At 37.5% G+C, this 16,003-nt stretch overlaps 1 protein-coding gene across 4 annotated transcripts in view; it reads left to right on the top strand.

Moving 5' to 3' along the window:
- Window positions 1–7,297, top strand: part of QRFPR (pyroglutamylated RFamide peptide receptor) — a 17,071-nt gene extending 9,774 nt beyond the window's left edge. For 3 of the 4 annotated variants that reach the window (XM_026848177.1, XM_026848176.1, XM_026848179.1), the window contains 5 exons: window positions 1,301–1,459; window positions 2,049–2,110; window positions 2,866–3,101; window positions 4,677–4,774; window positions 6,708–7,297. In XM_026848177.1, coding sequence (XP_026703978.1) covers window positions 1,318–1,459; window positions 2,049–2,110; window positions 2,866–3,101; window positions 4,677–4,774; window positions 6,708–7,111 — 942 coding nt within the window. In that variant the 5' untranslated portion in view covers window positions 1,301–1,317 and the 3' untranslated portion in view covers window positions 7,112–7,297. Of the gene's footprint in view, window positions 1–909; window positions 1,460–2,048; window positions 2,111–2,865; window positions 3,102–4,676; window positions 4,775–6,707 lie in introns of those variants that run through there. The other variant, XM_026848175.1, reaches the window with a different exon arrangement.
- The last annotated feature ends 8,706 nt before the right edge of the window (window positions 7,298–16,003 follow it).

A 16,003-nucleotide genomic window follows, 5' to 3' on the forward strand; every position in this document is an offset into this window, starting at 1 on the left:
GGGGGGGGGGGGGGGGGGGGGGGGGGGGGGGGGGGGGGGGAGCTAGAATTGATAAAGACCAGTAGCAAACCAGTTCCTTCTTGTAAGCTACAGTGGCTTTTAGCCTGGCCTAGCAGACAGAAGTTTCCCTGTTCCTTGTTCCCTTTGTGGAGGGCAGGATTAAGTTTTGATAGTTTCCTGTTTGTTTTCTTTCTCTTTTCTGTGCTTTTATTGCTTAAGGTGTCTGTAGCGTCTTAAAGCTTGACTTACAATTGGATTAGATACTCCTTTGGCTATCTTGAGTTTTACGGATTGTATCTGGGTAAGGTGTAATTAGTGATTAAGGGAATTAACCCCAGCAGTTACTGAAGTGAGTAGCTGATACTAAACTGTAAGGATGTGAGGAAACTGTGAGAATGTGGACATACAAAATTATCTTATGATCAGAAAACAATTAAATGAGATGCAGGTTGGGAAGGGCGTTAACATAAGATTATTTTTTTTTTGAGAGAGAGAGAATAATTTACACCACACTTTCTAAGATGGTTGGGACCTGAGGATGAGTAATGGAGAATGACTACTGTGTTAGGAGTTGAGTATGTACTTTTGTGAAGCTATAGCAGCAATGAAATCTGGAGTATCTATGCTAGCTGTGCATAAATACAATGGGAACCTATACAACTGTGAAAATGCGGGCAGGAAGTTGTATTTAACTTGAACAGCGTCACTAACATAATGTGTTAATCAGGAAAGAGGGAGACGTGGAGAATGGAAAGATGATGAAGAGGTTGAATTTTTTCTCTTTATGTTATGCATCTTAGAGGACTATATATATATAACTTGGCAGAATGATGCAGTAAGTGCTAAAGTATACAAATATAGTATTTAAATGAGCAGAAGGAATATATTTGCAACAGCAGAAACGGTAATCTTTTAAACAGGTAACAAAGATCTTCATAAAACTGGAGAGTAATCTGCCAAGATAAAAAGATAATAAATATCTCTGTAACTTGGCATATTTGAAAACAGGTGATGGAAGACTTGGTTGAAAGCAAAATAGGAATAAGTGTTAGACTGACACAGAGCAAGTGAATATGTTGTTAGAAGTCTTGGTTTTGCAGATGTAGTGTGCACAATGGAAGAATCACTTGAAATCTGAATTTGATGAATAGCTTAAGTAGGTGATTTAACAGTTTAGCTGTTAAATCTAAGAATATTAGTCTGTTCTTTTTGCACAACAACACTTTAGTAATGAAGCCTAGCATTAATATCTTTTTTGTGAATTGCAACAGTTGCATACTTTACTTTCTGACTATTGCAGGTGCCTTTGCTTGCAAGATGGTACCATTTGTTCAATCCACTGCTATTGTAACTGAGATTCTTACAATGACCTGCATTGCTGTGGAGAGACACCAGGGGATTGTGCATCCACTAAAAATGAAGTGGCAGTACACCAATAAAAGAGCTTTCACGATGCTTGGTAAGATCTTGGGCACTTCCAGTAATGGTGTAGATGGCATGACAGAAGAGAATGCACTGGTATGACCAGTGATTGAGAGGTAGAGTTAATGATAAATCTGGTAACATTATAAAATAGCTCAAGGATAGTGCCTATATGTGTAGTAATTACTAGCCAAACCCCTGACAATAGACTTAAAGTCTGAAGTAAAAGATTTACTTGACCAAGACTGATAAACCTTTGGCAGCCTTTGCTTTCTTTCTTAAAGAAAGGTTCAAAATGTACAACCACTGCTAAAGCAATGTCACAGCTGTGAATGTTCCTTCCACTGTAACACAGAGAACATACCTAATACTGCTCCCACAAATTAAGTTGCCTTTACACTTGAATACCAATAAATTAAGGTAGTTTGAGAGCAAGAAAACTAGTAACAAAAGAGCATGCTGTTACTGATGTGAATGTTGACTGATATGTACCTCAAATAGAAAACTTGGTTCTTTATTTAAATTGTCTACTTTGATTTTTAACAATGAAGCTGCTAAATTGTTCATACCAAAGTGTATGCTGCTTGTTGTACAAAGTATTTTAAAAAAAATGTATTTGTTTACAGGCATAGTCTGGTTGCTGGCGCTTATTGTTGGGTCACCTATGTGGCACGTGCAACGTCTTGAGGTATGTTAGGTGAAATAGGAATTTACTTTTTAAACTCAGTCCTTGCTGGATCTTTTTGTACCTTTAGCAATGAATCAACTCCTAAGAAATGAGAGTGGGGTAGGAGAAGAGGAACTTTAGTTCTGTGTGCCAACATGAGAAAGGCTAAGCAATAGGACTCCCCAGTTATGTCAAAGAGCAGTAATTACATGTGTTAATTCCACTGTGTCTTCCTTTTGGTTTGTAGGTGCACTGGCACACAGCAGTGTGGGGCTTAGATTACTGTTTCAGGATGACATAGTCTTCCCTGAGATTTGGAAGAAATGTGCCTAATTTAAAATGTATTTAGCTGCCCATTATAGTTTAAAGAGTTACCATACATTTTTGGGAGGATAAAAAAAAAAAGGGCTTGTCAGAAACTGCTGTTTGTGATTCTGATTGTTAACAAATCTTTTTGTTTTAAGTGACTGATAGGTGAGGATTGCATACACCCATCTTTACTTACAAAATGCATAGCAAACATCTCCTTTGAAAATCCTTGTTTTTTTAAAAAAAAAAGACCTGGGGAGGAGTGCAAAATCTCTTGACCTTGCTTTGTCAACTTGGATCAACCCAACGCTTGATGTGGAAAAGTGCTTGGAAAAATCTTGTCACTTTGAAAAGTCTCTCTGTTGAATTTTGGTAGTTGTATTAAGAGCAAGGAATACTTGAATGTGCTTGTTTTTTACATGTGGGGTAAACACTGTAGTGACTCATCTCCTTTATGCTTGTTACAGGTTAAATATGACTTTCTATATGAAAAAGTATATGTTTGTTGCTTGGAAGAATGGGCCAGTCCAATTTATCAGAAGATCTATACAACCTTTATTCTTGTTATACTCTTCCTTCTTCCACTGATGTTGATGCTTTTTTTGTACACTAAAATTGGCTATGAGCTCTGGATTAAGAAACGAGTGGGAGATGCTTCAGTTCTTCAAACCATTCATGGGAGTGAAATGTCTAAAATATCAAGGTTTGTAAACTACAGTTGAAACCTTGACTTCTAGAAAGCTTTTTTTTCCCTAACAGTTCTTGAAAACCAGTGCAAAAAAAATTAAATCTTTTTTTCTTTATTTGTTGGAAAGTCTACAAGCATAGACCAGATTTTTAAAGCTAGCTAGCTATTTAACACTTAGATACCTTGATTTAAAGCAACTTACACAGATTGTTTTCTTCAAAATATAGTGTAGCCACACCTTGGAAGTCAAGCCCTTTCAATAAATTTCATATTATAAATTGCAAAATGCTTGTTTTTAAAGATGAAGGCCATGAGTTAGAAGATGACTTGGCAAGGTGCTGCCACGTTATTTCTGTATGTTCTGTGGAAAGCTATTTCTATAATTTTGAGACTGAACACTGTTTTATGATCCTATTATAAGTTAAATTGGCATATGGGGAAGAAATCTGAATTCATTTAAAAGCTACTTTGGTACAGTTTAACTTGATACAGGCTCAAAAGAGTTTTGAGTGTTCTCAGATGTGTTTGTGTGAGACTATCCAGATGGTGATGCTCTATCTGAAAAATTATGAAAATCAGTAATTACCAACTTTCCTGAACTGCTTTCACTAAATATGGCTACCCTTAATGTTGCCTCATGTTTTTTTTTTCCTTTCATTTGGCAAATTGATCTGTTGCCTGATGTGCTAGACACCTCTAACAAATCTGCTCATTGAGGAGAATATCACCTTAAGTATCAACTCGGAGAGTGCTGACGAGCAGCTTAACTGTCTTCCTTAGATATTTGTCTAACAAAATGCCTAAGGAAGCAGACCCTTGTAAGTCAAAACTGAAAGGGTGCAATCTTGCAGGAGTTAAGGTGACATGTAATCTTCGGTCTACAATTTATTTTCACACAGTGGGGAGAAGGTCCTGTAACTCGTACCAGTGAAGTACTGTTCCTTTAGCTCAAGCGAGAGATCCATCTTGGGATCTGTAAATGTAGTTATATGAGTTATATATCAGTTTGGGGATGATGATAAATTAATGTATACATTGAGTTTGTGAGATATTACAGTGGAGACAGGGAGTGTGTTTCTTGCTCTTATTCTAGCACTTCACCTACCAGCAAAGGTTGAACGTAGCAGGTGTAGTTTCACTTACTCCCTGTCAAATTCTCTGTGAAATCAGGTGCTGCAGAAATGATCAGTGCTTCCAGGTCTAGGAAGGGACTCTTGGGTTTTTTGAGCTATTAGAGTTCCCCGTGGTTTCTGTGTCACATACTGCCCCACCCCCCCCATCTCTTACTATTGAAATGTCATCTACTTGAATAAAAATACCTTGCAAGATGTGCTAATGTCATTGCTTGTTGCAGCTGCAAATGCATTGCTTTCCTAAAACAGAGAAATAAAAAGTATTAATTGATGTGCTAGATTTCTAGATGCTCTGTTTTTTGTTTCAAAGGGAACTGTATACTTTTGAGCATTCCTCCAGGGTTTTATTTGCATCTTCAACCATCAGAACACATTTACAGATCTAACTTGAAGAGACACATCTAACTATCAGTCAGTTCTTAGTGACTCAGTATGGAATGTCTTGATGCAATTTCAGGAAGAAGAAGCGAGCAATTGTTATGATGGTGACAGTGGTGTTTCTCTTTGCAGTCTGTTGGGCCCCTTTCCATGTGATTCACATGATGATGGAATACAGTGAGTATCTTCTATGTGTCATTCAGTAAAACCTTTTTTTTTTTTTTTTTTTTTTTTTTAATAATGTCACTACAGGTTGTGAAAAGCTAGTGTTACTGCAGCGTTCAGCTATAGAATACCTTCTGCTAGCAAAGGTTATTTTTGCACTAAATCCTGGATCACTGCCTTGTAATAGAGATACATAGCCAACAGCAGATGAATTACTCTCAAAGCTATGAGTGATAGACAGGTGTGCAGTAATCATGGAAAATGAGTACTTTTCAAAAAAACCTCTTACAGAATCATTCAGGACCTTTAGGAAAGGACCTTTAATGTAGTGTTTGGGAAATATATTATATCTGAGATAAACTTGTGTGTCAGCCAAGTCTCTTCTTCCCTGCTGTGTGAATTAAAGAAGGTAGTCTTTGTGTCTTGCTGTAAACACTACTGAACTTTGTTGCAGGGTGAGTAGGAGGGAACCCAAGCTCTTTACCAGCTTTTTCAGAATGTAAGCTCTTTAGAAAGGAGATTGTCAGTGCCTCTGAGTTTGTACAGCACATAATCCAGTCCTGAAAAGGGCCTTACAAGACCAAGAAAAAACAAGACTTGACTGTTAGGATGGTGAGCATACCTCTATAGATTCTTTTTCTTTCTGTGTCTGTCATGCTACCCTCATTTGCTGAAGGTCAGAAGTACATGGCTAGAAGGTAAAAATTATTTCCAAGTATAAAATCTCTTAAACAAGTAACTTTTAAATTCAAATTTAATTTTAATGTGTGAAGACTTCTATTTGCATCCACTTAAGTTATCATACTACTTTGAGTTAAAACTATTATGAAACATATCTCTTCACTTGCCCTGGTTTTAATGAGATAGGCATATTGGAAATATAAATACTGGACTTCATAGTGATAATACCCAATGAATCCAGTTGAACTTTTTCAGTGGTCTTGACTGGATACTATCTTGGAAATGCCCTCAGTGCTTGTTATCTTAGCTTTTTGTTATTTTTCTCTATTCTCTGGGGTCTCACACTGTTCATCTCCCATCTCCTGCATGGGTACTGGGATAGCATGTGAGACTGTACAGAAGACTATGTGTGGGAACAAGAGGAAATTTTCAGCAGTTGTACTCTACTTGCCAAAGGTAGCAGCTGTATATTTGTCTTCTATCACAAATAAGGTTGTAGCAGATAAATCAGTAGTCCCGCAGTCAGTCAGCTGAACAAAATTACATCTGAACAGAATCAGAAGTGCAGAAGTTGTAAATTTTAAAATTGTCTGGATTATCCCATATTAAGGTTCCCCATAACACTCCATGGACTGTTTGCTCTCTTTTCATTGCTAATTTCAGGAATTATTTCAGGTGCTGCAAGGCCTTTATTTTACTTGCCATATAAACTTTGCAGTATTTATCCAGAATTTGGTCACTGAGTATTTGAATTCAAGGAATTCAGGGTCCTCTGTGATCTCAGTGTCTAAAAACTGACATGTGACCACGAAGATGTATTTTTACCTCCATGGGCTATTCTGCATCAGTACAGGGAAAGAAGCTGCGTGTGGTCAGTGACAAGACAGGGATTGGTCTTAAAGTACTTACAACACATTTGATATGGACATGAAACTCAAAGCCAGAACAACTTGAATAAGGAAGGCCTGTACTTATCAGACTGGAAGCTTTCTGTTGCTTGGCCTTTGGGCAAGCTTTTTGGCTCATAAATTGCCTCTTTCTAATGACACTGTTCTTATTTACACATATACACAAAACAGGGCTGTGTGGTAGACCTTGATCTTTCCTCGCTGATAAAACACTATTGCTAATACTAAGAACCTCCAGCAAGGTCTTTTGTTGATTTTAGACAAAACCTTTTAATGCCGGACTGGATATAAGTAGGCTAAGTAGTAGGGATTTATGCCATTCTGTGCTTACAGCATATTTCCTATTTCCTTTCCAGGTAATTTTGAAAAGGAGTATGATGATGTGACAGTCAAAATGATCTTTGCAATTGTCCAGGTTATAGGATTCTTCAATTCTATTTGCAACCCGATTGTGTATGCCTTCATGAATGAAAACTTCAAGAAAAATTTTTTGTCTGCTATCTGCTTTTGCATTGTCAAAGAAAATGCATCACCGACCAGGCAACTTGGGAACTTGGGGATTACTATGAGGCGGCAAAAGGCATGTGTTTCTCAAAGAGATCCCACTGACTCGGATGAAGCGAGGAGGGAGGCATTCAGCGATGGCAACATTGAAGTCAAGTTCTGTGATCAGCCAGCTTCAAAAAGGAACTTGAAAAGGCACCTTGGCTTATTCAGCTCTGAGTTTACTGTGCATTCTGCATTAGGAAATGGACAGTAGCATTACAAAGGCTTTGAGAATGGAAAAAGCATTCTCTTTATGTTATAACTTTCAATAAGCCATTTAAAATACTTTTCTACTTTGCATGCTGAAATGAGGTGAAAAATATTTTGTAGATTATGATGATGTTGGGATAACGGTTGAGAGAACGTAATGTTTTATAAGGATGAGGAGTTTGGAAAACAACATTATTATGTGACTCCTAGGGAAAAAAAAAAAGTTTCTTTCTAAGGTAATGTAGGACTTGTTTGGCCTCTGTTTATGTAAACCAGACAACTGTTGCTTGCTCTGCTTATTTTGTGTCTGGATGCTGGCACACTGCTGGACTGTACACAGGTGAAAACCAGAAGACAGGAGCTATGGAGAGACTGCACACTTTTTTTGGACAGCTTTGAAATCTGTCATGGGTCTAACATTGTAAGATCTGCTCTCTGCAGCTCTGAGGACAGAGGAGCTTCAGATCTGAGTTCGGGAAAAATACAGGCTGAGATGCAATTCTATTTTTGGGGAAAAAATGTATATGAAAGAGCCAGCCAGAATTTGACTCTGAAGAGGTTAAGATTTAAACATTGCATGCATGTTGACATTTTGTTAACAGGAAACATGTTACAAATTAATAGTGCATGCATAATTAATGTACTGTTTTTACAGGTTGATTCTTGAGTACAAATTTAAATGCCCTGTAAACTGCATTCTTCTGCTGAAAAATGTAGAGGCTGAAGTTCTGTACAAAAGTGTGCAGATGCTAGAGGCATGGTCTATATAGAGTAAACATGGAATTTAACTTAGAGTCATGCTTGGATACATGATTTACAGATTGAAAGTGTGGTGGTGCTGTTTTCTGAAGGGATATAATGGCCAGATCCAGAGCCTTTTAGGACTCTACAGAAGACTTTAAATAGAATCTTACGGTCTTTTGACCAGACACTTCTCTGAAGACATGCACAAATATTCCTGTTGCTCCATCATCTTCAAAGTGGATTAATTACTGTCTAAAAACAGGGCTGGTTTTGTGTTATCTTTAGGCTTCATAGTAAATTATGGGGTTGAAATCCATACAAATCCTAAACATTTTTGCTCTCGGTGGGTCAACTGTAAAAGGATACATACAAGTGTGGGACTGGGCGAAAAGTGTCTGGAATGGTACACTGTGATCTGACTCCGTAAGTCAGGCTTTGAAATGCATAATTTGCAATTCCACCAGAGGTTAGGTTGGATCCTTTAATAGCCTATCAGATGTCAGTGCTCTCTTCTATCATTCCTTGCCTCACCGAAGGGACCTTGGTGTTCCTTTGGCAGTAAATATTAAGATTCTTTTATATTGCTACTACTTTACAAGTAATTGTAAATGAAGTCTAAATTATCCTTGTATAAATTGGAAGTAATCTGATCTTTCTGTAATGTTTACAGATTTCCACTGGATAGGACATTCTGATGCTGGTTTGTGTGTGACATATTCTTTGTTTATGTGTGTATTGTTTATACTGTATATGATATACTCCCATGCAGTGACGGGAAGATTTGTGACTTATCCTGACAGCCAGGAATTAAGAGCACTCCTATTTCCGTAATCATAAGTATTAGATAAAATAACAATTTTGGAGAGCTCTGTTTGGGTAAAACACTATCAGTGAGGTCAGGTTCTGCTTTAGACAGTCATGCAGACATGGCCCTGTGAATAATGGACCTTTGAATAATGCTGTAAGCAACAGCAACAATTTTTGCCTGCGGTTACAGCTGTGACTTTCTTGTCTTTCATCTTTCTAGACGGGGGTCTTTCAGGGATAGTTATCTGCCTTGGAGAACAGGGGCTAACAGTGGTTTATTGTCATAGTTTTCCTCAGCTGGTGTAGAGTTTATCTGGCTACTGCTGCTGAGAACTATGCGTTTTGACATATTCTGTAACTGAAACCTAATTTATTTTAAGCCTTTTATTTATCTGCACTGCTGATTTCATTGACAGATTTTTAACAAGTATTTAACAATGGAAAACAAATTTCCAAGTATTGTATGTTTTTGTTTTACCTTATCTGTTTCTCTATTGTCTCGTAAAATGTGTGTCAATGAGTAACTGTTGTAGTATTGTATTAATTTCTTCATTAAAATTCCTTTTTGGCATTGCTGGTGCTGTTTTGCACTGGGAGCATCTGCTATAAACTTCATTCTTTGAGTCTCTCTTTGTTTAAAGATTCATATAAGCTTATATGTGATTTTTTTTTTAAATTTTATTTTTTAGTAATTAAATTTCAGTCCTGTTGCAGGTGCCATCTGTTACTGTAATCCTGAGAGATGTGATTTAAAAGACTATAGAATAAGGTGAGAGAGGGGAAAAAACTTTCAGTCTTTTGGTAGGAGAGAAGTGGTAAATGTTTTAGCACAGATATATGTGGCTATGGTTAGATAAAATATAAACCAAACTACTAAAGACAGTTCTCATACAGTCCTTAATAGTAACTACATTATTTGTGCATTTATGACACAATAGTTTTCTCAGAGCTGGATGACATTGTGAGAAGTCCTATCTGCAGGGAATAGAAAAACCTTTATTGACTTAAGCAGAACCAAGATTTTGCCCAGGGTTTTTTTTAAATCTGTCAGAGCTTCAGCTTTGATTTAACTAACAAAACAAATCGTTTTATTGAATCAGGTCAATTGTCAGCCCAGGCTAGTAGCCTGTCTCTTGCAATGGTTCATATCATGTGTTTGAGCGTGTGGCTGTAACTGAGTACTTCAGACCAGTAGAAAGCCAGCACTGCTGTGGAAACAACAGCCCTGTTGTCCTCCCAGCTTTCCTGCTTATTCCCATTTTATATTAACAGAATTGCATGGTGAATCTGGCAGAATTCTAGCTAGTGATTTTACTGGAGAACAGAAAAGATAACCATGCTTGTTTCCCTAAACTGAGAATATTTATCAAGATTGTTGTGTTCTTCGAGGAAAAATGCTTCCTCGGAAAAGTTTTTTCTAATATCTTACTTATGAATTGCTTATTTCTTTGGCTTTGATTGAATTAAAGAGAAACTTATTTTGTTCTCAGCTGTAAGAGGCTAAGCTTTAAAGTTACAATGAGATGATGGCAGGAACTGTCGTGTGGATGAAGACAGGACACATTAAACTGAACAGAGACTCTGGAAATTTGAATGGACCAGGAAAATGTGTCTGATGTGTGGTCTTGCTCAACTAAAGTCCGAGAGTATAAACAAGGAAAATGGTGAGTAGAAGGGAGCAAACGCTCTCAGTAACTGTAACACTGCATCTGTTACAGAATTCCCATTCTTTGGGGGTGGTGATGTTGGAAATTGTGAGATTTCTTCCTGGCAGAATTCTTTTATTGTTTTGGAGGGGGGATTAGTTTCAGAGGACATCAAATGGATTCATTTGTGGGTATAGTTTTAAGCTTTAGAAATAGGTACTGGGCTGTAATACTTAGCGATAAATAGGGAACTATGCTTTTATCGAGGAGATGCTGTTACAGGCTAACACAATGCTATGCAGGCATTAAATAATCTGAAGATGATTAACAAATAAACAGGGAACTTGCGGTTCCCCTGTAACGTTGATGGTAAGACGTTTGTGGTACTGAGTGAGGAGGACCTTTAGGTGCAGACCAGGAGATGTCCATGTGAGATTTCATAGTTTCATTTTGTTTTCAAGTAGGCTTTGATTGTTCCCTAAACAGGGATAACAAATGGTAGCAGAGAAGATGGTGTGTCTCAATCTGTCAGTGTGTGCTTAGAACATCCTCAGCCAAATTCTTAATAACAAGTTACAAACATGATCAGTTAGCTGTTTCAGACCTTGGCTTATGGTTAGCATTTTGAGGAGTACTGCCTAGTCTTTGCAGAATGAGTTGTATAAAAATGTTTGTAGATCAACTGTAAATCTGCAAGTTGCTCAGTCAAGAACTAAAAACGTGTCTCTTGCTGAAGCTAGTTTGCTCTGGTAGAATACCCAGGCGAAGGGATCTGTTTGGAGGGAGGGAATGGTAGTGGTGATAATGATTTAGAATCAAGCATACCTTAAATGTAAGGGAGGGGTTTGAGGGAAGGGTGGGCAAATGCTTGAAGGCTGATAACCTGAGCAAAGCAGAGGTGGGCAGTTGAAAAGTGCATGTAGGTAGGTGTAAATCCTAGTCCAGGGTTCAGCTGTCCAAGGCTCAGTTGTGAAGCACAGATCCAAGTCCTTTGCTTAGATTTGTTGAAAAAGTTGTTGAGCTGAGAGTACATCTCATAAAGCCATGTAACAATTACAATATTTTTGTTTTTTCAAAGATAGTAATAACAACTCACAGAGATGAGAAGCTCAAATTGAGGCATGAGGGGGAAAGATTTTTTTTTGAGAGTTAAAAGATAGCAATTAGAAAAAATACTGAATATCAGCCTGTTCCAAGGAATAATGGGAAGCAGCCTTGCTCCATGTCTCTTGACTGTCAGACAAGCAGAGACATGTGACATCAAGGCAGGTAAGCCTATAAATTCTCAGCTTGGCAATGCATTAGTTCTGTCTATATGCTGCTCACATGATCAACTAATAGGTAATGGTTGTATATGGTGCTTGCAGAGTGACTATGGTAGAAGCTATTAAAACAAAGGATCTGGTGGAGGGGAAGGGAGACTGGAGAGGTGGGAGAAATATGCAAAGAGCATTGAAGCTGAGGACTAGATTATTACTGCCCAGGAAAAAAGATGACTAAGTAGATGAAAGGATTTAGTAGAACTGGTGACTTAGAGGCATAGGAAGATAATCATAGCAAGCTGTATTTTTATAGAGATTAGGGATGATCTGAGTGTTACAAAAGTTAGGAAAGTTTAGAAACTTTAGAGAGCAATTTTGGGAATGGGACAGCACCTAAGTGCACAGGGCAAAAAGCTGGGAAGAGTGAAAGCTGCCCTTTTGGTGCTATTCCGAGTGGGTGAAAGTGGTGGAATGAGCAGGAGCATTGCCAGGGTGAGGAGGAGACAGCGCCAGTTGCACCATCCGGTTGCATCAGGCTTACCTGGTGAGAACAAGAGGAGGTCTTCCTGAAACAGCAGAAAGAGGAAGCTGAGAATAATTTCTCTCTTCCTCTTTATTAACAGACTACCTTTCATGTTTAAAGGTTTTCAAAGGAGAACCTGCTTTTGAAAACCCGTAGCTTTGTTGTAGATGAATTCTGATTAACAGCAGCATTCTAAAGTTTGTATCTTTGAGACAAAGGGATTTAATGCAGAAACACAACAGGAGGTTAGATTGTATATGTTTCTTTAGAAACATTCACATAACAACTTCTTTTATTTCTGTCTATACTGAAAATCCTGCTTTGACACCTCAAAACTGGTTTCCAGGAGTCCTGCTGAAAATTGAAGCCATCGGTAGCTTCCTCTGTGGAAGCTCCAGTGAAGTTGATGGATTATGAAGTTATTTTAAACATCTGTGGTGCTTTGAGATGAGAAAGAATCCATGCTATTAATATATAGTTAATAATTTATTGTAAGTGGCTCTGGTTCCTCAAAACTGTCAAAATGTGAAGTCCTGCTCAAATGTTATGCAGATTTTCTCGAATACTGTAATAGATTCTGATTTCAATTACTGTCTCCAGTGCTGCTATTAGGATGTGATACTGTCTTTGCCAGCTTCTGATTTCTGCTGCTTGCATGGGTATTGTTTCCTGTTTCTGGGTTTTTCTCTGTCTTGCCAAAAGTGATGATTCTTGTCTTACTGACTTGTCTGTAAGCAGCTGCAGTGATTAGAGCTGCCTCATCCAGATTTCATTTTATAGAGGCATGAATATGTCTGTTTTAAAAATGATGCTTAAATATTTATGATGCTTGCATTTAAAAAAAAAAAAAACCATCACACTGGAGTAAATTAGTGTTTAAGGCACTCCTTGATCTGGTACAACTGCAGGTAAAGGTTAGCGTGTTTCCTCAGAACTAATGGTGAAATAGGTGCTTATCTTGGATTCAGCAACCGATCTGTAACCCTGTAATAGGAACATCTGGAGGAATAAATAAAGAGTATAGTAGTCAGCTCTCCTCCAGAGTCACATACTGTCTCATTATGAGAGTTTAACCCCCCAAACTTTTCAGCTGCATCAGTGCAACAAAGCACGGTCTATCAAACAGTAAAACCTGGTTCCTTTTCATTCCTCAAGTAAAGACTAGCAGTCCTGTGAGTCAGACTGAGATACTGTCTGGTTTGCTGCAGAAGTGCTGTCCTACAAGACAGGATTGGTTTTGTGAAGGTTTAAGGGTATTTGCGTGTAACATATACATTCATAAAAGGCTTCTAGAAAGTTAGTAGAGATAGAAACAAACTTCTAGAAATTGCATCTGTGCCCTGTAGGGTGCTTAAAGCTCAACCAAGACTTGAAAGATGTCTGCTGCCTTGAAAATGTTACCTGAATTTAGCTGACAGATCAGCCTCCTATGGAATACAGATGTCCTTTGATTAAGCACCTGGATAGAAACATGTAATTAAGATCAACTGCTGAAGAATAAGTTTGTCTTGAATTCAAAAATCTTGTTCACATTCAGAAAGCCTTAACCTGTTTCTTACACTGACCAAAGCTTTCCCCTGCTCATCCAAAATAAATCCCTGCAGCTACATATCACACTGGCCCATAACCTTTCTGGTCCCATTGCACAGTGGCCTTACCATGTTTTCCTTTGATTTTTTTTTTTGTTTTGTTTTGTTTTGTTTTTTGTTGCTGTCTGATATAATCCAGGTTAGCCTCCTATAGTTTTGGTGTTTGTATGGTCACTGTTCAAGCAGTTGTTGTGTGAGCGATGTTGTTTTCCTAGTTGTTAGTAGGAAATTAGTACATGACTGAAAATGGCATATTTTGGAATTTTTTACTGTTGTGAATTTATATATATTTCTCTGATGGTAACAGTGAAAATTAAACACAAAGTTAACATGAAGCAATCAAAATATTGTATCACCATCTTCTGATACAATCTTACATGGTGCCCCTAAGAGGTTTGCTTGGGAATATGTGTAAGCAGTGTAGTTCAGTTGCTGTTTGTGGAATATGGTCAGTTGATGAAAAGGACTCTAACCTAAAATGACATAATATTTTGCTTACATTGAAAGACTTTTTTTAGATTAGTACTCCTTTCTTAGAGGAAAATTGGTTTTTTAAGTTTCTGGTTGGAATATCTTTATAACTTTCTAGTTTTTGTTTGCTCTTTCCAATGGCAGCACTCATTTTTTCTAAATTAATCACACCAAGATTTCTTGGGAGTCTCTCTTGTCAGCTAAGTTTACTGTCCCATTGGTTATGGTCCTTCTCTATCTCTAATCTTCTCCAAACATGTATGATTATATTGTATGCAAAGTTTCAGCTGAGGCTTTAACAGTGTCCAGGGAATAAATATTAGTCTTTCCTGATAGCTATATCTTTGTTTGCTCCATTTGCCAGAATGCAAGTGCCTTTGGATGCTTAACTTTCTTCTTGTACAGAATTCACAGTGTGTGAGTATAAACATGCACTTTCATGCCTCTCTATAAGCTGAAAAGTCTGTTTTTCAGACATAAGATAATTTTTCTTGTATCTTAAACTTACAGCTTTACTCACATTCAATTTCTTATTTAGACCATCTTTTCCCCCCTGTCCCAGAACAAAGCCTTAATTAAGTAATTTAAATTTTGAGGCAAGGTATCCATAATTCTCTTGTTAGGTCTTGGAAATATGTGAGAACAATTTTGGGCTCTTTCAGTGAAGTTGTAGCTGATTCATAAATCCATTTGGTTTTCCCATCTGAAATAGGTGTCCTTGCTATTTGCATTTATGCCACCTTCATAACCGTTCTAATGTATGTACATATAACTGTTGCAGGATAGTTTTCCAGTAGTATCACAAGTGCACTGTTTTAATTTAACTTTCTCCTTCAACACTTTCTTCAAGCAAAAACTCTACAAGATTGAACTGTATTTTCCAGAGCTGAAGAATGAATTCTTTACTGAATAAATAAAGCAGAAGTATACTGACTTACGCATGCACCCCACTCGAGGGGTAAAAGAGTTTCAATTGCTGTGCTTTTTTTTTTTTTTTTTTTAAATGTGCAAGCCAGGCTTTTTGTAGGCAGGTATTTGCTGATGAAGTTACAACATTAGTAATTCGTGAATAGTATTCACTGTTCACAAGTAGTGAGTAGTTATAATACAAAATAAAAATAAATCTATTTGCAAAAGAAAAAGGTCAATAGATTATTTATTTTTTTTAACATAACCTTGCTTCTTAATTACCTTTTTAGGCTGTATTCATTTGGGACTCTTCCTGATGGACTCCCTGAAGCTGAGAGTCCAGCTGGCAAGTTGGTCTTGGTCATACTGTGGTGAACCTCTTTATATTATTAATACAGAAGGTATTTTGTGCTTTGCTCATACCTCCAAGAACTTACTGATTTAAGTCCTCATTGCCGTTATTATCATAAGTATTTGCCTCAGAGGTCAAGTTTGAGAGAGTGAGAAAGGGGCCTGAAGGTTTCTTAAATTTTTATGAGAAGCCTCTGCTTACCAGTACCCAGACAACTAAGCCTCTGATGGTGGACAAAGTCAGGACCAAAATTCCTGCTGATTTCAGAGCAAGAAGTAGAGTTTATGAATAACAGAAACTCCAGTATAAAACAAACCTGAATGACTACTATTTGCAGCACAGTCTGAGGTAAACTGTTCAACAAAGGTGCAATGAAAGGCTAGCAGTATGAATACTGGGAAGGTTATTGGTTGGGTTGGAGCCTATATGCTTTCTCTTGTGGAGCAGATAAGATTTTGAGATAGGTGGAGGAGGGGATATAACTGTGGTAAGATAATTGTCCTGATGAGTATATACTGAGTTGGGATTTAGATGGAGGCATTGTCTTTGAGTGGAAACATGTACCCATAATGAAATATCTGAGTAGATAACAG

The sequence above is a fragment of the Athene cunicularia genome, assembly GCF_003259725.1.
Source record: "Athene cunicularia isolate RWA chromosome 4 unlocalized genomic scaffold, athCun1 chr4_part2, whole genome shotgun sequence".
Taxonomy (NCBI): Eukaryota; Metazoa; Chordata; class Aves; order Strigiformes; family Strigidae; genus Athene; species Athene cunicularia.